The following is a 26,233-nucleotide window of genomic DNA, read 5'->3' as shown; positions in this document are numbered from 1 at the left end:
CTCGTTTTACTGACCTCGGAAGGATGGAAGGCTGAGTCAACTGTGAGCCGGTCAGGATCGAACTCCTGACTGTGGGCAGAGTTAGCCTGCAATACTTACATTCTAACCACTGCGCCACCCTGGGTGGTTCACATATGCAGTATAATTTCCCAGCTATGCACAATCCATCATGTTGTACCCTATTGGGCAGAGACCTCCAATTATATTACCTCTGATATTTTACCTGACACATTCAGGTTTTTTGTACTAGAGGTGAAAAACCCTATCATATATTGCACAAGTAACAATGACATTTAGACTGCAGTCTTTTGCTTTAGGGAAAGCAGTCATAGTCCAGATCTGTTGTATGAGTGAAATGGGAACTAGATATATAAACTTCAGTTTTAAACAGTTCTGTTTCCACTTTGCACATCTCAGTTGCTTCTGCTTTGCCTTTTATTGCAGGATACAGTCCATGGATATACTGCTGGAAGACACAGGGGGCCTGCATGGAACAATTCACAATGAAAATGTATGTGTGTATAATTCAGTATACATTTTAACAATTGAAACTTGAGAAATATAAGGATTAACAGATTTCAGCTGAGTATGAAGATATATTTTTACTAAACATTTCATGTAGAGATTAAGTATCTTGTCTCTAGTTACCTACATGAGCAATGCTCTCCAGTTTGACACCCACCAGATAGACATATTGTGACCTTTTCTATATGATGGGTTGGTATAAAACTGATAAAAATTGTATTTTAACTCGTGGTTAGTTTTAGTTTCTGTTGAAAAATGATTTTTTCTATTGAAAAAATTTCATAAATGATGAAACGGTTTTCTTCCTTTTCCCACAGGATAGAAAAGCCACTGACCACATTTAAGAGCGGAGCAAAAGTGGGGCTGTTGTCTAATTTAAGTTTATCTTAAATGTAAGCTTAAGCAACACTCATCAAATATATCAAGTCACTTGAAAATACACTACATGAATATATTCAGTAGTAATTGTCTCATTATTCAGTGCAATCATACATTTTCAGTTGTTTCTTTGCCACGAGGTAATGCTGACTAGTTTTTTTGTGGAACAAAACCCTTCAAATTCTGCTTTGAACCACAGCAATCAGCTACATGTGTGTATATATATAACCACAGCAATCAGCTATGTGTGTGTGTGTGTATGTTTGTTTGTATATATTGCAAACAAAATTAAATACTGATTCCTGTTTCTAACTAGAAACAATTGCTTGTCTGTTTCCCCCCATTTTTATGTTGGAGACTGTCACCAGCTTTCACAGATGAAAAATTAGGTACTGTAATCCTCAACTTACAATTGGTCACTTAGCAACAGCCCCCCCCCCAAGCTGCTTATGATGCACTTCTTAAGTTCTGATGGCCACATTTTATGCACTCAGCAACTGAACCACATTTATGGCTATTTGTAGCACCCCGGGGTCAAGTGATGTTTTTTATGTTTTTGCCAGAAACCAGTGTTTGTTTCCAGTTTCCGGCAAAAAATGAGCTATAGCAAATAATGGACTTGCTTAACTAGTGCAGTGTTTTCTTTACAACTGCTGCATTCGCTTAATGACCACTGCAAAACAAAGTAAAATCGGGCCGGTAACTTGATGTCCTGCTTTACAACTATCATGACTTATCATAATTACTAGGGTCAATCAGGCTCATAAGTCAAGGACTATCTATATACAATATCTGGGGTGAAACCGTCTGGATGACTACTAGACTACTACTGCTACCAGACAAATGACAAGTTTACTATATCTTGTTTTGGCATCCTTTTAGGAATTGTGAAAGACCCACTTCGGCCTGTTTTGAGTACCTTAGAAAAGAATCTTCTAAATCAGGGGTCCCCAACCTGTGGGCCGCAGCCCAGTACTGGGCCGTGGCCTACTAGCCACTGGGCTGCAGGACAGGTTAGCCAGTGCGCACACACCCCTACTCACGCTAGCGCTGTGGCTGTGGGGCATGAAAATAGAATGCCACGCTGTAGGGCGCAAAAACAGGCCCCGCCACGCCTTGGAATGGGAAAATGGGATGCCGCTGCGCCGTGGGGCGCAAAAATGGGATGCTGCTACACTGCAGGGTGTGAAAACAGGATGCCACCGCACCTCGGTGCAAAAAAGGGATGCTGCCACGCTGCAGGGTGCAAAAACAGGCGCCGTGGAGTGCGGAAACGGTGCTGTGTTGTGTAAGAACAGGGCGAGATTAGCAAGTATCAGGCAAACACTAGCCCCGCCCATGTGCATCACCCACATGCTCATGGCCCCATGCGTGCGCAAGTAAAATGCTTCCCCCTCCCTTTCCCTCCGGTCCGCCAACTGAGAAAGGTTGGTGACCTCTGTTCTAAATCATTCCTCCATGAGCTTTAAACATAACTTTGCATTTCACTTTATAAGAGTGTGAATCCTTTCTGTTTCCACTTGTTCACCATAATCCATGGAAAAACAATTTGCCAAATGTTTCGCAAATCTTGAAAATCAATGCGGTATCCCTGCAGTAGGTTGGTGAGCCAAACAGCAAAGAAAGAAACTAATGATAAAATTATATCTCTAAAGAAAACTCACAGTTGGTACAAAGATTATTTTCTACATCTGCTTGAAGGAGAAAGGCTGTTAACAATAAAATATGGTATAGATTTTTATAGGGTTGAAGAAAGGAACTGAAAGTTAACAATGAATAATTTGCCAGCTAATGTGCTTGAAGCTATTTCAGTGCCAGATGGACAAAAAGAGAAGACTTTAAAATATGTTGCTGTAAAACATCATTTATTTTCAATGGTCAATGTTTACAAGAAAATCATTTTAAAAGCCATAATCTTGGTTGTGATTCAAAATAGCAGCATTTTGATTGGTTTTTCTGCATTCGGTGAATACCTGAATGTAGCTTATTCAAACGGTTTTAAATGTTAACAGGATAACATTTTTTTCAGCCCTTTAAAAGCTTGGTTAAGCTTAATCATTAAGGCAATGTTAGGAGGGGTTTTTTTTTTAAACCATCAAGGTGAGTGAGACAATCCTTGTATAATTTACTATCTCTAATATTCACTGCCCTGTGGAAAGGTTTCTACGAGAATCCCTTCAGTGACGCATGAATATTGTTTGTTATGGGTCCCCCCCGTTACAGACTTACTTTGCTGACTTAACTTGGATTAAACTCTCTTCCTCAGTTGGTACCCTCAGTAAACCTTTCAGTTCTCAGCACTCCCAATCAGTCAGATCAGAACTTGACAACTTTAAGACTTGTGGACTTTAGCTCCTTTATTTCCTCAGCCAGCCATGCTGGCTGGGGAATTCTGGGAGCTGAAGTCCACAAGCCTTAAAGTTGCCAACTTTGGAGACTCGTGGTCTAATGCATCTGATGGAATGAAGTTTTTCTAGGGTTTTTAGTGTTGACTTTCAGTAGAGAGTTATGGGAAATTAAATGAAACTTCTTTTAGGAATTATAATACAGAAATCCTGAATCATACTATTGAACCTTTCAGAGAAATACTTAAGCTGAATTGGTGAAAAAATGTTTTCAGTGAATCTCAGTCTACTCTGTTTTCATGTCTTCCTCCCTCTGCTATAGGAATGATAATAATATACTCTTCCAAATTGGTTATGAAGTCAGACACTAAAAATGTAGAAATGGTGTGCAAAATAAAATGTAAAATGATCAGCCAAATACTAACTGTCCCCTATCATCATTTTACTTTTAGAATTGATCATGTCTCTTATCTTGAGTATGTGGAATTACTAGCTGTGCAAATGCTTTTGTCCACCTGTTACCTATTTCTATAACAATAGAAAAGGTATCAAACTGGATAAATGCATTTAGCTCTGTCTAGGGTGATTTGGGTAGTTCTGTCTTCAGTATTTGAATTCTAAGGATATATAGCTTTTCACATCTCAAGTGAATAGAATTTTACTTGGTACCCAAAATGCCAAGTTGGCATACATGGGCAAACTTGCTTTCAGGAAGGTTGAGTTACTTTATTGCATTGCTAGTCTCAATTATAATATTAATGTTAACGTACACTCAACCAGCCATTTGATTTGCTGAATCGGTTTTAGTTGTCTGTAGATGTGGCATAATGAGAATAGATAGTGTCTCTGTTGAATTTCAAAGCAACAATTGACATTTGGAAATAAAACCAAAATTGTTGGACTTCAACCTCCAAAGTTAATAACTTTCTGCCCATTGTGTGATAGTCATGGTGTTTAAGGTATACAGCAGGGGTAGTCAACCTTGGCTCTTTTATGACTCGTGGATTTCAACTCCCAGAATTCCTGAGCCAGCTAAGCTGAGTCATAAAAGAGCCAAGGTTGACTACCCCTGGTATACAGCTACGGATATAAACATTCAAGGAGAGGTTTATGGAACTATTTCTGTTCAGTTTTAAAGCAGTGCATTTTGAAAAGATGGCATACAGACACACTAATGTTCCGATGGTTTCACTGTAGCTAAATGTGAATTTGTAATTAATCCCATTGCACTATATATTCCATCCTGTTTCTAGAACGGGTGATAAGAGCAATCTATAGCACCATCAAGGCAACGACCAAGATTTTGAGCACACAAGATTTTTTCCCCCTATTATAAATCGAGTGAAACTAAGAGAACACAAAAAAGGAGTGAGCTGTATCACTGAACAAATAATACACATTGTTTTCTCATAGACTGCAGTCTGCTGCTAGTTTTAACTTTTTAGATTCTATTCAAGAATATCCAAATCTTTGTTATTAAAGGGAAAGTTCTCAAGGCATCTTCTCTATATTAAGAATTACAGAATGCAAATTGCCTTCAGCCCGATAAAAGAGGTAAGTGCCTTCACCATTTAATAGTCTATTTTTAAAAAGAAATCAGTTAAATGGGGAGTAGAAGAATCAGTTACCACCCAGTTTAAAATTGTACTAAAGTCGTGTATAATAGTTTTGCTTTGTTTTAGAAAAGTGTTGTGAGAGGTATTTGTATTCTACAATGTAATAGTAAAAATATGGTTATTGTACTTTTTTCTTCAGAGCACCATTAATTTCTTTTAGGTAGTCTTTATGGAACCCATTCTTAATTTCTGTCACCAGAGGAATCTTTTTCACGTTAGCTTTTGAAGATGCTTTCCGATATGTCTGAAAAGAAAAGTTAAAGTGGTGATTAAATGTGGATATAAAGAAGCATGCAAATATGATTTGTCTAATGTTTAAACAGCATGCAGTCTCATATCGATACAATACTTTCATACTAGGTAATGCCCACATGTTTTAACATTTTCATATCTTGCTATTGCAAGTTAGTTTGTAGAACTATCCCTTCTGACTTCCTGGAACAGTTAAATGGGCAGCTAAAATTGCACCTTTTCTTTGCCCCTTCCTTCTTACACCCCCCCCCACCCCAGCCTGAACATAGATCCAACAATCTTCTGTTTGTGGATAGCAGAATTTGGCAGAAAAGGTCTTTCAGCTCATCTTTTGCCCATTATGCAATCATACTGATCCTGATAATTGCATTATTTCTTGTTATAAGACAGTGGTTCTCAACCTTTTTAATGCCGTGACCCCAACTGGTCGTAAGTCGAGGACTAAACCGGTCGTAAGTCGAGGACTAAACCGGTCGTAAGTCGAGGACTAAACCGGTCGTAAGTCGAGGACTACCCAGCCAGTCGTAAGTCGAGGACTTTCCCTGCCCGGGAGCGCCGCGCATGCGTGGTTCCGCCCCCTGCGCCGGCCGAGGCGTAGCTGGCAAGCGGCAGAGACGGAGCAGGCCGACCACCAGCTGGCCCAGCCCAAGGGAGGTAAGGCACCCGCCGGAAAAGGGGGGAAAAATATGGCGGACAAAAAAAATGGCGGACAGCCTTGCTTGGCGACCCCCGTGAAATGGTCAATCGACCCCAAATGGGGTCCCGACCCACAGGTTGAGAACCACTGGCTTAAGCAAAGGTACTTAGGGTCCCATTCCCAACTGCAAAAGATATCTGCGTGATCCTGGAAAGACATGGCTACTTTAATGAGTTGCAGCCAAGTGTTCTTGCAAACTGAGATGTATTTTTTGGTTTTCAGATCTGAAATGCTGCAATATTCTGCCAGATACATCTTTGTAGCTTTTTAAATATTTATTTTCTTTGTCCCATTGTTAGTGGCTATAGAAATCTGATCTGGTTATTAATTTGCCTTCACATTTCATGGGGGAAAGAAGGGTGTCAAGAGAGAGCAACAAAGTCACCAATCTAGGTTGGATAATCAAATCAGAAGCAACTTATTACTTAAACCCAAAAAGCAGAGGTGCTTGTGTTTCAAGCTTCAACTTTCATTCCTCAACAACAGACCTGTGCATGCACTTCTCCATTTTCTTGCTGCTTGGCTTACCTTGACATAAAAGTTAATGAACAGAACCACCAATGTGGCCATATAGGAGAACTGGAAGATGAGGCATCCAAAGTGAAAACCACAGGGTTTGACAACTGCACTGAGTGTATGCGTAATGGTGAGCAAAAACTGAATCTGTTAAAAGAAAAAAAGCATCACACCAGTTGCAGAATGAATTTGTCAAGATTCAAATCGATCCTCATAATACAATCATTATATGTGGTCTGTTCTGCTAAGGCAGTGATCTATATAGCCCTACCATAGTTGCTTGTGTTGAAGACTCTGGCATCTGGGGGGGAAGGCTAGAACAGAATAAGGGAAAACTGGAATACGTCTACATTTACCAACAAGTGCTGCGATGCACATTTATCTTCTAATTTAACATAACTGCTCAAATATCAGCCACTTCTTGATTTATAGCTGCTCTGCTCATCAAACCTATTTTCTTCCTCTGTCTCACTTTCTGTGATAACTTCAGGGGATAGTCTGGTCTTTCAGATGCTGAAGTATATCTTCCATCATTTCTCATTTCTGATCATGAAGGTTAAAGTAAAGGGGAGCAAAGCTCAACATTTAAAGGTCCCATTTTGCCCATCATTGCATTACAGAAATAGTTGGATTCAAATGTGCATAACATTAACTTCCATGTGTAATAAAAAAGCTTGCCGTGGAAGTTTTGTAAAGCTGAATAATCTACTACCCAAACTGATTTTATCCTCAGTTCTATCTTCGTTTCAAAGCGGGTTGTCCCTATAATTCCATCTTGCTTCAACACTTAGGATTTTTACTCTTTAAACTGTGATTACTAAGATCAAATGAGAATGCAATTGTACCAGTTGTGCTTGAGTGAGGTATTTCTTCCACCAAAGGTATTTACGCATGGATGGAATGACAGACAATCCATAGTAGGAGTACATGAGGATGTGGATAAAGCTATTCAAAGTGGGTCCAAAGAAACCTGTGTAAACATAATCAAATAGGTTGTCATATATTCATTATAAAATACTTGTTTCTGTGAAGCAGCAGTAACAATTTATGACACTTTTAACATATTGCAGTTTTCTTAGTATTGAAGAATGCAACCTGATTTCTATGGCACAAATGATTTATCTAAATATGGTTGCGTTAAGTTTTTTTCTGCCCTTATTATATTCTGCCTGCAAAATCTGGATGGCAAAATATTTTCTGCCATTTACTGATCATCTGGAGTACGCCAATGCTATTGTGAGCTACAGGTATTTCTTTATATCTACAGCAATGATTCTTGCAGTGTAACCTGCTGCAGCCTTCCCATGTTCACCTATTTACCTATTGCTGAATGTTTATTCAGATTCAGAGCCATCTTTTGCTCATGTTTACTAAAGGTATTGTTACATCCACCCCCTATTTTTTTTTTTTTAATGATGCAGATTGGCAATCAGACAAATTCTACGGGAAAGTTATCCAAGTATGTTGTTTTGCAGTATCTCAATTGACATCTCTAAATACTCACTTTGTCCACAAGGTATCCAGTTCATGACGCACCACCAGATGTTAAACATAGTGACATGATGATAAACATGAAGGAAAGTTATTTGATTACTTTTCTTTCGCAAAACAAAGAAAAGAGTGTCAGCAAATTCAATGACTTTGGAAAAGTAATACCACCACAACACCCGGGCCACCTGCAAGAAAGAATCTGCAAAATTAATAATGTCATCTTAAAGCAAATATTCAGTTAATTTAAAGAAACCAGAGAACAAAATACTAACTCATTTTGAAGATATTCTAGGGTAGCTAGAATAATTTTGATGATGATTTTGCCAATAAAAAGCAAACAGCTGCACCAGAATTTTAAGATTAGGAAAATGAATCTTGTGCACAAAAAGTAAGGAATAATAAAAAAAAATATGGCAAACAAAAATTCCAGTCACTGAAATTTAGGTACACAGAAGAGTGTTTCCCCAGCCTTTTGGACCAAGAGATTAGGTGAGTTCTACTGCTGATGCGATTTTTTTTTTTTAAATGATTGGGGTTATTGCTTTGATCTTGGGCATCCTGTAACGCCTGCTGTTTTAATCCATGTTATGTCACCCAGAGTCACTGCTGTAAAATGGGCAGTCATATAAATCAAGCATAGACCATGCAATTGCATACAGTACATATCTGTCCAAAGTAAGCTCAAAGAAATTCAATGAGACAATAGCTAAGTCTGTCCCAGTCTGTACAAAACATTATACATAAAGTATTAGAGGAGAAAATTTCAATGTAACACTCTCCAAATGCATTAACTGTCTTTGCAAGAAATATTAGGGTTTCAGATCCCACACCTACACAGATTGCATTGTTGGAATCAAATGCATTAAACCATGTGTGAACACATCAGTGTTCCCTGTTTATTAAATTTCTTTTACCCTGAGGTCAGCTTCTCCTGCGCTGGTCAAGTTCTGACATTGTAAGTTATAATTTCCTTCCCGTGTAGCAAGAATTAGCTGAAAGAGAAAACATATTTATTATTTTGAATGGAAAACAGTGGTTTTAATAGTTTTTATGTTTTTAATATTTTTGTTCTTACGGTTTCTTTTTATTATTATTTGTGTTTTTAATTTTGTAAGCCTCTCAGAGTCACATATGTGAGATGGGTGCCTAAATAAATAGAACAAACAAACACCTAAATAAAATCTTATATTAATTATGGCACGCACTTGGGATTTAAGTAAGAGATAATTTCAGTTTTAAGCATATTAATAAAATAAATCTTCATCCAAGTAGTTTCTCTTAGAGTTCTTGATTTCCCAAAGTCAGCTACACTCAATTCCTTGGTAATATTCTTTTGCATTTTTATGCAGATGACTGGAACTGTTCACCCAAATGTCCAAAACCTATAATTAAACTGAATTAACATAATACAGTGATCTTTGTCAAGAAATTTAATAAAAATTTGCAGCAAAACTTAAATAGTTTAAATTTACCTTAAACTTTGACAATTCAACTCCATTGTTATTTTGAATGTGAGGAAATAATGAAACAGTGTTTTTCTAGTAAGCATTTGTTAATTATGTAAGCGGTGTCATCTCCTATGACAAGGGTCCCCAACCTGTGGACTGCAGCCCAATACCGGTTTGTGGCCTGTTGGAATGGCTGGCGAGTGTGCATGCACCTTCCCCACTCACGCTAGTGCTGCCATGGGGTACTAGCGGACCCGTTTGTGTATGCATGGGGGTGCTAGTGACAACGCCAGCATCACACGGGCACTAGTGGCCAGTTTGTGCATGCGTGCAGGCACCAGCACCACCACCAGTGCTGCTGTGGGTACGCGTGGTCCACTTGCGCATGCACGTGGGTGCTAGTGCTGCCGTGTGCACATGCCTGTTTTACGCATTTCCCTGCTTCTCCCTTTCCCTCCGGGAACCCAACCTGGAAAGATTGGAGAGCTCCGTCCTATGAGATGCCTAACTCTTATAAGTAACATTGTTGATATGTGATTGTTTGCCAGAGTCTGGATTAGATTTTTGTTAACACAGGGATAAGGAAGGGAGTAAAAGGTTTTGGAGTTTTTAAGATAATTTTTAGGCCAGTTTTCTCTTTTTTTCATTATTAATTTTTGAAGTAATTTTATGTATTTATGTATCTATTTATTTATTTAGAAAATTTACATACCCAACTCACAATGATTCCAGGTGGCTTACAAAAGTAAAATAATACAAAATACAAAAACCAATAAACCCCCATGCCTCTGGTGACAATAATCAGACAATTGCCCGATGGACTCCATATCACCCTGAGGTCCCAGGCTCATTGGCAGAAATGTATTTTCAGGACTTTTCAAAAGACCATCAAAGTGGTGGGAGTGTGTGTGTGTGGGGGGGTGTGTCAATCTTGTTTTTACAGGGATGATGTACTGCAGGGAGTGATCCACTATGACAGGGGTAGGCAACCTTGGTTCTTTTATGACTCGTGGACTTCAACTCCCAGAATTCTGGGAGTTGCAGTCCACGAGTCATAAAAGAGCCAAGGTTGCCTACTCCTGCACTATGGAGAAGGTCTTTCTTCTTGGTTCCCCTAGTGGACTTCCTAAGGGAGGGGACCTATAACATCCCTTGCCCCCCTGCTCTGATGGGTCAAGCAGATATGATTGGGAAAAGCCAGTCCTTATTATACTTAGTTTGAAGTATTTATATTTTTATTTTGTTAACTAGTTAAGCATAAAAATATGAATAAAGTAAGCATTTAATATAAAAATCTGGAAATCACAAAACAGCAAACATTTAATAACAAAAGGCAGGCACATACAGTATAAAAAGATCAAATGCAATCTCACATAGAGGTATAAATCTGCTATGCTAGTGATCTGATGAAATGGCTCATTATTTGACAGTGCCCCTTGCCTTCTGAAATGAACCTGTTTGGTTTCAGAGGAATGCAAAGGGAAGCAGATGGAAAGAGCAACATGATTTTGGCCTCCTGAGAAATATTTTTGCAGGAACCTAATGGAGTGCATATTTCTTAGTCATAAGAACAGCTTGGGTATCATTTGTCATGCTCACAAGTGGCACAAGGTTATGAAGGCAGACAAGAAACCTGAGAGTTTTTGTTTTGTGGATTCAGCTGGAAGGTTTAACTAAAAAGCTGATAAAGCTAAAATCCTAGAACCAAGTTTGCAAGCAACTTTCTCCCTTATATTCCTCTCTTTCACTGCTAGAATTAATTCTGTGGTTGTAAACAACAACTTCCATTTAACGTGTACTTTGGAAGGACGACAGAGACGTAAATCAAGAATTCTTTCTTTCTAAATGATCTTTTTGCAATTATTTTGTATGAGTCAGCAATCTGTTTGCTACAAAATTATGTTTAGTCAAAAAGCAATCGTTTATTGCTTACTTATTACCATAACGCATATTGCTTGCTTACTGCCATAACATATATTGCAAACATTAAAGAGAGTAGGTCAGTTACCACAAATAAAGATCAAATAAATATAGTCCACCTTGACTTATGAAGGAAGTGGCAAAAGATATAAACACCTCGGTGAGTCATTCAGATTTTTTTCCTAATATTTATTACTGGCTAAGGCAGAGACCTTCCTGTGTAAATTCTGCTAGTTGGCAGGTGCCTAGAGTTGCTATGATGCAGTGCTTCTTGAAGCAAATGATCCACAAATGGTACAACTAAGTTTCAAAATGGTCAGCATTTCAAAATACATCTGGACTGGAATCTAAAACTCCAAACTTACTTATCTTACTTATCATTTTATCCGTTTCTGTATTGCATGAACGTAAATAATATGAAACTTTTTTCTTTGTGGTGGTATCGTGATGAGGTAGGATAAGTCAAGTGTTTAAACCAAATCCAAGTTTAATTAATGTTTTGTTTCTTTTCAGATAGATTCAGAAGGAACTGTGGAGAAAATCAGTGCAGAATCCAAAAAGCAAATCTAGGGCAGGAGAGGAGGTCCTGTATCACTGCTTTGTTCAAGGAGCAATCCAGATTTCCTGCTTTGCGGAAGCTCTGCTTTCTATGTAGGTTGCCTATTTTTAGATGCTCTTCAAAGAGCTGGTTTAATCCATGGTTTTAGATGGGCTGCTGAGATATAAGGCAGGCAGTATTTAAAGACAGCAGCGCCTCTATCCCAGAGAAATAAATTATTAGAATATAGTGTATGATTTGCACTAAGCTGAATAATCAAAATATGGTGAGTGTCATCCATGATGAGAGAATGTCACTGCACTGAATGATGTCTGAAACTATGGTCTTTGCAATACTACTAGGCATTGCTGTGGTTTTTAATAAATCAGTGGTTTTTAATAAATCAGCTATTAACATGTCTGTTTTCCAGGAATATCCCTGGAATATTCAAAATCCTGACATTTAAGCATTCAACGGAAGACTAAGGAAAGGCATTTGCCTGCACTTTAGCTAGAAAAAGACTGTCCCTTCATACTCTGATGGCAACAGTTACTGTTTAATTGGCTAGTGGTTGACATCCAGATTTAGTTAAATAGGAACAGCTATATCCAACTATGTGCTATTGCATAAAATCAGAGATTGTAGAAAGATTATTTTTAAACAGAATTTCATTAGAAAAATAGCAGTGTACTGGGAATAGAGAAGTACCTGTATGAAATTTGAAGCGCCCAAATGACCAAGAAAGGTCTCTATTTTGATAGATAATGATAGGTAGGTAGGTAGGTAGGTAGGTAGGTAGGTAGGTAGGTAGGTAGATAGATAGATAGATAGATAGATAGACAGACAGACAGACAGACAGACAGATGATAGATAGATAGATAGATAGATAGATAGATAGATAGATAGATAGATAGATATGATAGAGATCGATAATAGACAGATGACAGATAAACAATTCTTTCTCACTCCTATAGATGGTGTGTGCCTTCCTCAATTTCACATCCTCTACCACAGACTTGGGAGTTTGAGGGTTCTGTGCAGTATCTTAGCTGTTCCTAGTACTGCACTTTTCTTGACAGACAGCTCCTGGCACCTGTTAGGAGTTACAGCCTTGAGTGTTTCTATCACCACTGGGATCACTTTGGCCTTTACTTTCCGCATCTTCTCCATTTCCTCCTTCAGACCCTAGTACTTCTCCAGCTTCTCAGACTCCTTCTTCCCGATGTTGCTGTCATATAGCACTGCTACACCACTGTTATCTTCTGTTCTTTTTCTAATACCAAAATTTCTATTATCATGACCTGCTGTTTGTCTGGATCTGCCCTACAGAATCTTAGCCCTCTTAATTCTCCACCACTTGTGGAATCTCCCATCTGAACTTGGGAGGGTCTAGCCCACTGTGCAGATGTTCCTGCATACAATGCCACCTACTTGGTTGTACCTTTCTTGTATATGCCATCCTGCCTGCATCTTACACCCTTCCACTATGCATTGCACTGCCTCTGAGGTCCCTCTGTATATTTTAAACAATGGGTCCTGTCTAGTGCGGTACACCCCTGCTTTTATGTATCTAATGCTTAGTGCCTGTTCTTATGCTGCTGTGTACAGTACCTTGGTGTTGTTTTTTACCCCTATTAAGTCATAGAGATCACAGAAATTAAAAGAATAGACGTTTCTGAATGTACAGCACAGATGCATTTAAAACATCACTCAATTCCACTTTGGGAAGGTTGAAGTTAATTTGACCCAAATAAATAATTCTTACCAAATCCCAATTGGTTGAATTAAAAGAACAAGAAAAGAAAGTTGTGCTCAGTTAAGAAGACATACCTCTATTAGCATGTAAAACGATAGCATTGTGACTCCAAAGTTATACACAATAAGAAGACCCCTGAGTGACAGAGCAGGCCTGTTCTTCATAAACATGGTGCCCAGCCATATCAAGAGTAGATATAGCATGGAGAGAGCAAAAGTAGGTAAGTATGAATCCAGCATAAGCCACCCTCTGACCCTGGGATCTGAAGAAATGACAATAAAATATACCCCAATAAAAAAATTAATCACCATGATCAGTTCTTGCTTATTCTTTTAATACTCAATTAAATTGTTAGGTATTATAATCATATATTATGGTTATAATATACATACTCATACACACATACAAACACATATTTGCATTTGCACATCAAAAAAAATTAAATTTATGGGAAGCAGCTGTCATATCCTAGTCATACTACAACAGCTAAGCTGTCCACCACAGCATAGAGGGTTATTTGTAAAAAAAAATATTGTGCTGGGGCAAATAACAATAATTATTTGATGTACTGTAAATGATTTGTTTAAACTGCAGGTAATCCTCGACTTATGGCCCCAAATGAGCTCAGAATAAAGTCCTTAGGTTGTTGCTGTCATTAAGGAAGGCATCCATGCAATCCCGGCTGTGGGTCATTATGTGGAGCATGGATTGCCTTAAGCAGTTGGAGAGCCCACCCATTGCTGAATGAATGGTCACAAGTAGAGGATTACCTGTATAAAGCATGGCTGCTAAATGTATGATAAAAACTGGAAGTAGAAAATCTGTTGAAACTGTTGAAAATTTAAACATACGTTTACGGTCTAAATCCATTGAACTAAAAAAGCTTTTATTTATAAGCAAAATAAACGTAGGTTCCTGAGATCTGTTGGAGCCACTGTCCCTGTTTAGGAGTCACAGCCGTGAGTGCTCCTATGAACTACTAGGGCCATTTGGCTTTTACTTGCCACATCTTCCCCAGTTCCTTCTTCAGACCCCGGTACTTCTCCAGCTTCTCATATTTAGCACTTAGACTCATATACCACTTCACAATGCTTTACAGCCCTCTCTAAGTGGTTTACAGAGTGAGCATATTGGCCCCCAATAATCTGGGTCCTCATTTTGCTGACTTCGGAAGGATGGAAGGCTGAGTCAATCTTGAGTAAGAATCAAACTGCTGGCAGTTGGCAGAATTAGCCTGCAATACTGCATTCTAATCACTGTGCCACTGTGGCTCATACTTAACACACACAGCTCATACTTAATACACACACACACACACATGCACACAGAGTATATAATACATAATAGAGAAATTATAAATTTATTAATTTCAGGCTTGATTACTTTTCTTGCCCAATTCTACAACATGTAAGAATTCACATGAAAATTCCTAAAACCTGTCCCAATACATGCTGCACGGTAAAAGATTTTCCTAGTCTTTATACCTGCTGCAAAATATTCTCTTCAATATATTTGTACGAATGAATGCACTTTGTCCTAATACTTACATTTTAATTGACTGACAAATTCTAAAAAAATGGACCCCAATTGTTAGAATGACAAATCAACCGTCCATTAGACAGTCGCTGGTCTTTCAACTCAGTCTGTTTCCACATGTGTTTCACTAGCATCTACTTAATTGCAAAGGAAATCAGGTACTCCTTCCTTACACCCATGTGTCATTGCTGCTATGTAAGCTGAATGGGTCACCAGTTGGCCTCAATTCAAGGCACTGTTTTCATCACCTATGGAGCGGTTCGTGGCAAAGGGCCTGGTTATCTGAAGGGCCACATATCTCCAAATTTTCTGCCCATTTGGTAAACATAATCAGAAGAGGTGTGCTCCAGGTCCCCTCCATTAAACGTTTTCATCTGGTGGGACTGAAAAACTATGGCTTCTCTGCCAAGACCTCTGGAACAGCATCCCCCTGTGTGCTGAGCAGAGGGAATAGTTTTGAGAGACAGAAGGAAGATGAAGGAAGGTAGGGGGAAGAGCATCCAGACTTGCAGGATTATGCTACTATGTCTTTATAATGGTAGAAAGTGAAGAGGAACTAAAGAGCCTCTTGATGCAGGTGAAGAAGGAGAGTGCAAAAGTTGGCTTGAAACTCAACATTAAGAAAACCAAGATCGTGGCATCCGGCCTGCTCAATTCCTGGCAAATAGATGGGGAAGAAATGGAGGTAGTGACAGATTTTATCTTCCTGGGCTCCAAGATCACCGCAAATGGGGACTGCAGCCAAGAAATTAAAAGATGCTTGCTCCTGGGGAAGAAAGCTATGGCAAATCTAGACAGCATACTAAAAAGCAGAGACATCACCCTGCCAACAAAAGTACGTATAGTCAAGGCCATGGTTTTCCCAGTTGCAATGTATGGCTGTGAAAGGTGGACCATAAGAAAGGCTGAGCGCCAAAGAATTGAGGCCTTTGAACTATGGTGCTGGAGAAGACTCCTGCGAGTCCCCTGGACTGCAAGGCGATCAAACCGATCAGTCCTAGAGGAGATCAACCCTGACTGCTCTTTAGAAGGCCAGATCCTGAAGTTGAAACTCAAATACTTTGGCTACCTAATGAGAAGGAAGGACTCACTGGAGAAGAGCCTAATGCTGGGAAAGATAGAAGAAGGGGACGACAGAGAATGAGGTGGCTGGATGGAGTCACTGAAGCAGTAGGCGTGAGCTTAAATGGACTCCAGAAGATGGTAGAGGACAGGAAGGCCTGGAGGAACGTTGTCCATGGGGTCGCGATGGGTCAGACACGACTTCGCAACAACAACAATACTGACCTGCATGACATTGGTTTCCTAGCCTGTTCGACTTAGGAGGGCTGACACATGGAGATTTATATATATTTATATATCCCACTCTTCAAGTGTTCTGGAGACCTAGTTCTGCTCCCCAACGTTAGGGTTAGAGTGCTTGTGGAATCCCGTTGATTTTTTTTTTTAAATATTACTTATGAGGTTGAAGGTTCATCCTCTGAGCTTGTGGGTTGGTTTCTGAACATTTCGTTACCAAGCTAGGTAACATCTTCAGCCGAGTTTAGAGGTAACGAAACATTCATAAACCAACCCAGAAGTTCAGAGAACAGACCTTCACCTCATCCTACACCTGAACTACAGATATTCACCACTATTGCAAATATTACTTATGTGGTTTTGTCCAATTGGTCATGCTTTTTAAATTATGTACTTTTAAATGTTGTAAGGCATCCAGAGATTTTTTGGGGGGATCACGCAATATCAAAATCCAACACAAAATAAAAAGCAGGGAAGAGGTAAACATTCAAATTGGATCCACAAAATCTGCTTCCTGATCTCTGTCTAAGTGAGAGGGAAGGGAAGAAAGAATTCCCTTTTCCACATACTCAAGTGGATTTCTTTTCTCTCTTGAACATTCCCAAATTACAAAGAAACAAAGAAAGAATTTTGAAGTCAATGAAATCTTGCCAAGTTTCACATTTTAAATGATCATAATCATATTATTTATTACTCAGCATTGTGGAAGTAAAAGAAAGGAATAGAATTTCTAAGGCTCTCCATCACTTACTGTGCTCAGTCATTTTTAGATCACATTTTCAGTTATACATTATTTCTAAATACCTGCTAAAACATTGGGCAGCCAAGAAAGCTCCAGAAAATGCATACCTCTATCTCCAAACATATAATCCACAAACTCATTTACTTCTTTATCAAAAGCCTTCAGCTGTTCCTAAAAGGTAAAAGAAAACAGGAATTGTATTATATTATACATTATATAATGAATTACATTCATTATTTGTTCATATTCCTATCAAAGATGATAGATGATTGATGATGATAGACAGACAGACAGACAGACAGATAATCACAGCAGAAAAGGCGAATGACCAAAGTATGAATGCATGTAATCTGAGAATGCAAACAAGTTAATGATCCATTTTCAATATTTATATCTTTAAAAAACCATTTGTGTGTATGAAAAATATATATTAAGAAAAAAATAATAATCTAAAAAATAGACATCAGATTTGAAAAACATTGTCTTTAACCATGAGGTTCCTCAAAGCTCTTCACTGTTGTTTTAAGTTTTAAAACAAGGCAATGTGTGTCAATGATATAAAGAAATAAATATTTTGGTTTTCCGGTGTTTTAACATCTGGAAGCTAACAACAGAAACAATCAATTTCTTATATTTATACATCTTAATAAAAATGAGCAGTAATTTGAGAACACAATTAAACAAAAATTGTTGAGTGATTTCAAGATTTCTTTTAACCTAAAAGAATAGCCCATCTGGCATTGGAACTAAAGATGGCAACATTTGTCAATTTGAATACTTCCTTTTAAAGCAATCTAGGAAGAGTATAATTTGCATAATAACTTTTTAGAAGAGATTGTGATACTTACGGAATATTTTAATGGCATTATTGGTTGAAAGGGATCCTTTGCCACAACAAGCATGATCTGATTTGATCAAGTTCAAATTTTAAGTCATTCTGTCGAAGTTTATTGAGATTTTATCTTTTGCCTGTTATAAAGAGTTTTATGTAATATTGAAGACTGATAATGATTGCAATTGATAACTTCTGGTAAATATGAAATCTAACTGCTCTTATTTGAAACTGAGTTAGAATTTGTGACTAGTCATTTGCAAAATATATTCAGAAATAATATAGTCAATTATTACAAGGAAAAATCAACAGAAATGTAAGAGTAGAAGTATGATAGAACCTCAAACACCAACTCTGTAATTAAGGAGGATTATTCTACCAATTTAGTAAATTAGAAACCAACTAAACAAGCACAGATTAAATTAGAGCTATCTGTTCTCAGTTTCTATTAGCAACCAAGCAGAATTTAGCTATATTATGTAACTATTTTTAAAAGAAGGATCTGATTATTGTCATTTCAAGGGGGGAAAAGGAATCATAAGTAGGACTAACAATACATTTAAAGAACCTCTGCAAAGGATACAGCAACAATTATGACCATTGTCCCACAGTCACAAGGATATAGGGGTTGCGTATATGGAGTTTTCTTAAATGTGCCCTCCAAAACTGCTGATGAAATGTTTCTATAACATGTGGGAACAGTGAGCAAATCAGGATACATTGCTGCCTTGGAACACTATAACTGGCTCCCTAAAATTCATGGATATTTTGTTCATTCTATCATTACCTACCTACATAATTTCCTCAAGAACCAACCTAGGCCATTCACATCCATCCCAAAGGCATAAAGTATTCAAGGGAATAATCCAGGATGCCCTGCTACAAAGTTAATTTAAAAGTTAAGCACAAGATGAGGGAGACATCTTACTGTATTTTAAATTGTCTCCAAATCTTCTCCATTAATTGGCCCAATGTACTGTACCTGACACAAATATTAGGATATAACCTATAAATGAGAGTAAACAAATGCAGATTTATCAGTTAGTCCTTATATTTGCTTCACAGGTTTTCTGCAGGATGAGATCAGATGCATAGCTGAAGATAACAAAGGCTACTTAAGGGAACAATTTAATATTTTTAAACTAGATGGCATTATACCAGTCCTTGTCTGTGGTTTGTTGAGTAGCTCTGAAGTTGTTTGCTTCTCCCACTAGAATGTTTCTAGAATGCAGGCAATACAATAACTTCTAGAAGTTTTGAGGGTTTTGCTAATAATACGTAAAATGCTAATTGGGTTATAGTTGCCCAGATTGTTCAATCTAAAAATCACAGTCCCAACTTTTAGGGATACATGCCAACAGTTCAATACAGATAAGAAGACATGCCAAATTAGGACCCACCATTCTATATTATTTTTTAATTAGGTTGCAGTCCACAGTTCTTCCCAGTTTTTGTTGTTTCACTAACCTGTATATTTTAAAAACTGAATTTGAGGGTCATTTAGAGAGAGCCATTATCTAACTCAACTAAAGAGGGGTGGGAAAGACTCTCGGCAATAATAAATTTTCAAACAATCAAATATTTATTCTGATACATTTTTATTCTGATTCTTCACACTCCATGTATTGGATAGATTTGGCCCTGTGGAGAAGACATGCATGGTCAACAGCAGAAAATTCAGTGGTCTTTGATATTCTTTTCGACAATGGCAATTTTCTGTTACATGTTAGTAGCAGAATTAAACCGCAGTGTTTTAGTGGCATTTAAACATAGCATTTCTGATGTCAGATAATATTGGTGGTGGTTCTTTTCTACAGGACCCCAGATTATCGGCTATTGCATTTCATTCAAGTGCATGGTCTCTGGTAAAAATCAGAAAATTTTCTCTGAAAATCAGTGGCTAGCAATTTAGAATAAGTTGACTCAAGACCCATGATTATTAAACTAGTCAGAATAGAAAATGGGTGGCTTTAATAGCTTGGGGAATTACAATGCAACAGAAAAATGGATAAAGGACTGAGAATGGTAAGATGGGACAAGGCTGAACATATCGGATAACCGTAGATTCTTCAGTGAATGCAGATTTACTTCTATGAATACATTCTCATGTTCCTGATATACAGGTACAGTAGTGCTTGTTAGAGATTGGCAACTCCGTCATTAAGCAAAGTGGTTGCTAAGTGAAACTGACTGTGCTTATGATCTTATTTCAGCTTTCCTTCGCTTTACGGACCTTTTTCATCTTTTAGTGAACAGTCACTAAATGACTCAGTTGCTAAACAGACTATCTATACTACAATAGCATGTTGTTATACAAGAATGCTCCGTGAGCTTTGCCACTATAGATATTAACAAGGTCAGGACAGGGTGCTCTTTAAATGATAAGATGCTTAAGCAACATATGCTGCCGAAAGACAGGAAACCATGAAAGTATCTTTGAAGGATGTCGCAAATGCTACTATGTTATATTTTGAAACAACTGCAACTGTTTTGTTATTGTAAACCACAAATTCTCAGGGCATAAAGTAAAACTGAACAGTAATCACCAAACTTGGCAATTGCTGATAGGTTACAATAAAACTTTGGAAGGAAGAATGATGTGCCATGTGCACGCCCTTAACTTGTAGCCTTCAATTATGATGGAGGATACTATTTTATTATCACATTGAGGAAAAATTTAAATGTCTATACAGACTTCTACCTAGAATGAGTGGTGATGTCCTCTTGTCCTTTTCCTTAAGATACGAAGTGTTTTAGGCTGTATACAGTTTGTTGTATAAGTTATATTGGAATGCTTTATTTTCCTGTTCTTCTCCATGTATATAGAAGATATACTAAACAAAATATCACATACATCCACACAAAAGTGGTCATTACAATAAATATTTTTAAAAAGAACCTGGCTGTGATACCTGGAGGGTCACAACATAAATTTAAACCCACCTTTGCTAATCCTGTTCACCAGTTATATGTGCACATGCCCTAATTTATAATTATATTATGAAAACCAACTTATACAAAATTGTCATAATGTAAATTATTAAATTGAAGTCTAACATTGGGGGCAAAATCTCTGCAAGCCCTCAGTTTGAAGGACTGTGATTCATTTGTATTGCTGAGTGGAAGATGAGAAATACAGAATTTTATTGGAGAGGGACATTTCTCCATCTAAGGGACTTTCCATAAATTGTTATTGTTATCAGTCATTGTACTCATAACTATATGAAATTGTTTTCCAGGAAGGTATTTCTTTTTATAAAATTTGACTGTTTATAGCTGCTCATTCTAGTTTCATAAGATTCAGATAGAGAATTCAAGACTAATTAAACATGAATAAATCAATAAATATTACGGTACTAAATCCCAATTGATTTCAATAGGCATACTCCAGGAAATTCTAAATCTGGATTCATCCCCCTGAATTTGATATAATTGCTTTGCCTGCAATACTAGGCTTGAGAAGTTTTGGAGAGAAGTTTATTGCAGTGAAGCTACAAGCAAATCTAATCTAAAACAAAACTGTACAGTTAGTCCACCTTTAATGACGAAAATTGAGATGGGCAACTCTCAAGTGAAATGGAGTTAAGTGAAATGTCATGTGATTGTGGCTGACTTACAACCTCACATCTACTGTGGTTGTTAAACAAATCACCCATGGTCATTAAGCGAACTATCATGTGATCACAGCTTGTAATTTTACTGCTAGCTTTTCCATGAATTCTGTTAGAAGTCAGCTGTGAAGTAGACAAATGATGATCATCTGACCAGGGGATGCGGTGAGGGTCATAAAAAGCCACTGTCGCAAAGCATCCATATCTTGATCACATGACTACAGGAACACTGCAATAATCATAGGTGCAAGGAGCAGTCGTAAAGTTACTTTTTCAGTGCTGTTTTAATGTCAAAATATCCCTAAATAGAGTAGTCCTTAAGTGAGGACTATCTGTAATGCAAAGTCCTCCCCTTTCACTTCTAAGCAGCACAGTGGTTGAACAGCCACTTACTTTGAAGTGAGACCAAGGAATTAGCCCTACCTCAGTATTTCACAAAGTGACAAGTATTGTTATGACAAGTACTGCCCATTTGTACATGCTTACATTCATACATTTATACATAATACCTCGGGCTGCCACAAAGAAGAGGGAGTCAAGCTATTCTCCAAAACACCTGAAGGCAGGACAAGAAGCAACGGATGGAAACTAATCAAGGCAAGAAGCAACCTAGAACTAAGGAGAAATTTCCTGATAGTTAGAACAATTAATCACTGGAACAACCTGCCTCCAGAAGCGGTGAATGCTCCAACACTGGACGTTTTTAAGAAGAGACTGGACAGCCATTTGTCTGAAATGGTATAGGGTTTCCTGCCTGAGCAGGGGGTTGGACTATTCTTGTGTTGTTGTTGTTGTTATTGTTATTACTATTACTATTATTACTATTATTATTATTATTACTACTATTATTATAAACCAATAAATGTTCAGCGAAACCTGCACTTCTGCTATGTATTGTTTAGTAGCCACTCCTTCCCTATTAGTAAATTCATAGTATTACCAATAACTTATGGGATTTTTGAGCCTTAATCCAAATTATCCAAACACTTTAACACAGTCATAGCAAAGCTACTTCACTCCCATCAGATATTTCAGACTCTTGAGGCATTTGCTTGGAGAAGATACACACACACACACACACACACACACACACCTGTACAAATGGCTGATGGAGAGTCTCCTTAATGGTAGTCCTTGAGTTGTGAATTCATTTTCCCATACTGACTTTATAATTTATTTTAATTCGTGCCTTTTGTTTACCTTTTCTGCCATTTGCAAGGTAGGCAAAATGATTAATAAGTTATAAAAATAGAGTATATCTTATTCTCAAGTAAATATGCATGGCATGTTAGCATTAATTGTTCCCATATTGCTAAATTTTGAAGCATGTCTTAGGTTAGATTATTGGTTTTCCAGACCTAATATTGTTTCCTTTACTATTTCATATTATGATATAAAATCCAATCCCAATTTAATCCTGAGTAACATAAAAAACTGAAGTGCTTGTTTGTTCTTTTCTACTAGCATACACTTAGTTTTGCTGCTTCCCGTTCCTACCCAGATGGTGTATTTTTTTTAATGAATGCCTTAATAATAGATACCAAGCCAATGATTAACCATTAATCAATAATGAGAATACACTGAAATGGAAGGATATTAAAAAAAATATACAAAAGTGGGTAAAGATTAAAAGCAGAAATGTAAGAAATATTTTTACAATGCTTGAAAATGATTATAGCCTCCAGCAATAATTTTACTGGATTATTTTTTTAAATGAAATACAGGTTGTCCTTGTTTCACAATTACTCATTCCATCACTGTTCAAACTTACAACAATGCTGAGCAGTACTTAACAGTCTTTATAACTGTATTGGTTGTAGTATATCTGCAGTTATGTAATTGTGATTCGAGAACTCAATTACAACCTCACAGCATCCCACATTCATGAAATCACCATTTGATCAGTTTCGCTACAAGAAAAGCCAATAGGGAAACTGGCAGGAGGGCACAAATGGCTACCACCTGTTGTCCTTGCTTAACAACCTAAGGTGATGCACTTTAATTGCCAGAGGTGGGAAGGTGGATGTAGGACTTAGGGGGGGGGCAGGATGGGAAAAAGATGAGGTGGGGGGTCATAGCAGCAACCAAGTGCCTGAGTTTTGTTCACATGACTGCGACACAGCTTCAGTGGCTGGATTTTTGCATAAACAAAAAGGGTTATTTATTATCTATAGCCACAACTATTCATACAACCAGCAGGCACGTTGTGAAAGCTTGAGGAAAGAATTTGGAACATACGCTTTTGAAACTGTCTAATGAGCTGTGAACATGGTCACTGAAGGAACTGGGCCTTAATTATCTTTTGGAAGCATCAGAAAGCATCTAATTCCTTCACTTGGTCATGGTGAGACGATACACAATTGAAGGTTATTATATTCCAGCTTTTTTCATAGCCAATATGTGCCCAGAAGGGGTGTATGAATAGGCTGTACAGAACCAATCATCGTTTCTCATGGAAAATAATTACATTCTTGTTTCACTGTTTACTCAGCTCCCACATTCAACTTGGAAAGAGATGGGCATGCATATAAAAATTGCAATTTCTGCATGCATATTAGAAAAATTGTAACCAAATGGGGCTACCCCCCCCAGTGGGCTAATTTAAATGGTGTTGCATAAAATGTTTTGAGCAAATATCTGATGTGACTGTTTCACTAAGTGGCAAATGCAATTCGACAACAGCAAGTGTAATGTGGTGCACACTGCAGATAGGAATCCATGTTTCACTTATAAAATGACGGGGACTAGTTCTCAGTGGCCCAACCAAGTAAATGACCTTGGGACTTTGTAGATTGTTCGATGATCATATCTGCAATGCGGCAGCAAGAACATGGTGGCGGACAGTACCAGGGCAGGTGCATGCCCTTCCCGTGCCAGGCCAACCCCTGCAGTCCCGGGGCGGCCTTACTGGGCGGCGATGGACAGGGTGCCGAGGTGGGGGCCACCAGGTCGACCAAAGCAGCAGGTGGAGCACTGGAGGCTCGGGGAAGGAGGGTGGTGAAGCAGGCGGGCAGGCAATTGGCTAGCGCAACACGGCTCGGCCGAAACCAGCCACGGAACAAGTGGGGCAGGTGCCCCCTCACCTGCCCATTCTCTTCTCTGTCAGAGAAGAGAACTTCACAGCTCTGCCTATAGAGCCACTAAAGTGGCAGATGGAGCACCGGAGGCTCAGAGAGGGAGGGTGGTGAAGTGGGCAGGCATCCTGCCATCAGCACCCATGCCGGCTGCCCCTTCCCTGTGGAGGTAGAGAGCTTGGTACACCACCACCCAGATGTTCTCACTCCTGCCAGGAATTGCATTTCTTTCCTTACCCTGTGCTGTTTCTCCTTTGCGATCCACTGCTGCCACGTGCAGGGAAACAAAATAAGTTTTTTTGAAGAAAAATCTGTGACTGGATTGCACTGGCACCACAACTGGAAATAATCCCAGAACAATTCAAAGCATTGTTGGATGGATGGATGGATGGATGGATGGATGGATGGCTTCCTTCAGCGGTATGAACTTTCTCTAAGAAGATCAACAATACTGATCAAGCTGCAGGATGCTGAACGTATTAAACGTAAATTTCATTCAAGTCCTTTGTTGATGGCATCGACTTTTCAAAGTACCAGCTGTCAAACATGATTGCCATGGATGAAACTGCAGTGTTTATGGGCTAAGCATCTCAAACAATAATTGATCAGAGGGGTGCCTCGTCAATCTACATGCCCTCCATTGGTTATGAAAGTGCACGTGTTACCTGCATTTTGGCAATTCATCTGTATGGAACAAAGGTCCCACCTCTAGTCATCTCTAAGGACAAGAGAGATAAAATTGAACGTGTTTCAGGCATTTATGTTCTTGAAACTGAAAAAGCCCGGTGCACACATGCAGTGATTAGGAAGTGGGTTGATTTAATGCTGCCACTTGTTTTGTGAGGTGGGCAAAGAGGTCTGCTGGTCTGGGATTCAGCCAGCACTCACTTCGCTAAAAGACATGAAGAAGTTCCTTGCACAGAGAAGAATAGATCGAATAATGATTCCTGAAGGAATGGCTGCCTGTCTCCAGACTCTGGATATTGCCATAAACAAGCCATTCAAGGACCACTTGCACAGGGAAATCAGTGAACACAGAATGGACAGAAATAAGCATGGGAACTGTGTGAAGCCTCTCCTGTCAGAGGTCGTGACTTGGGTGAAGCAATTGTGGGACAAAATCACTGACAGCTGTGTTTCCAATGCACTACGAGCAGGCTACATGGACAAGAAGTGCTCATTTAGGGAGACCGCTATTGCTGGACATGAGAGATTGGGGCCAATGGTTCAACAGGAATTGGAGGCGCAAGAGGTGAAGGCCAGAAATAGGGGCTTGGGAGAGTTACCGTGTGAAGATGTTGCAGAAGAAGATGACATGACTGTTTTTGAATAAATTGAATATACCTGCCATACACCAGGTGGGTGGAAGATGGCAATAGTTGTCCCCATAAATAAAAAGGATCCTAGTAACTATAGGCCCATCAGTTTGATTGACATTGCAGCAAAAATATGTGCTAGGTTCCTTTTAAATAGAATTGAAATCTGGGTGGAGGAAAACCATAGCCTTGCAGAAGAACAAACAGGTTTTAGACAAAGCCGATCCACTATTGATAACTGCTTTGTCTTGAACCATTTAATTGCCAAATATACCTATAAGAGGAGACCCATCTGCTGCTTTTATAGACCTCACAGCAGCATTTGATATGGTAAACAGAGG

At 38.5% G+C, this 26,233-nt stretch overlaps 1 protein-coding gene across 1 annotated transcript; it reads right to left on the bottom strand.

Annotated features, from left to right (window-relative positions):
- Nucleotides 1-4,982: 4,982 nt before the first annotated feature.
- On the bottom strand, nucleotides 4,983-25,247 carry ELOVL2 (ELOVL fatty acid elongase 2). Its single transcript, XM_015810824.1, has 8 exons — nucleotides 25,242-25,247; nucleotides 17,167-17,230; nucleotides 13,557-13,744; nucleotides 8,735-8,812; nucleotides 7,834-8,005; nucleotides 7,175-7,299; nucleotides 6,342-6,476; nucleotides 4,983-5,108 (listed from the first exon to the last, which is right to left on the bottom strand). Exons 1-8 carry the CDS (start codon nucleotides 25,245-25,247, stop codon nucleotides 4,983-4,985), a joined length of 894 nt encoding a protein of 297 aa, XP_015666310.1.
- Between the last annotated feature and the right edge of the window lie 986 nt (nucleotides 25,248-26,233).

This window comes from Protobothrops mucrosquamatus, unplaced genomic scaffold (genome assembly GCF_001527695.2).
Source record: "Protobothrops mucrosquamatus isolate PMUCROS unplaced genomic scaffold, P.Mucros_1.0 scaffold23, whole genome shotgun sequence".
Classification (NCBI taxonomy): domain Eukaryota; kingdom Metazoa; phylum Chordata; class Lepidosauria; order Squamata; family Viperidae; genus Protobothrops; species Protobothrops mucrosquamatus.
This window is presented reverse-complemented; position numbering and strand designations above follow the sequence as displayed.

What these genes read in the sequence shown, in the direction of transcription:
- ELOVL2 (XM_015810824.1), bottom strand. An exon ending in CAGGAGAAGCTGACCTCAGG is followed by an intron (nt 8,006 to 8,734) that starts GTAAAAGAAATT and finishes TCTTTCTTGCAG; the next exon opens with GTGGCCCGGGTGTTGTGGTG. An exon ending in CTGGATACCTTGTGGACAAA is followed by an intron (nt 7,300 to 7,833) that starts GTGAGTATTTAG and finishes ATGTTTACACAG; the next exon opens with GTTTCTTTGGACCCACTTTG.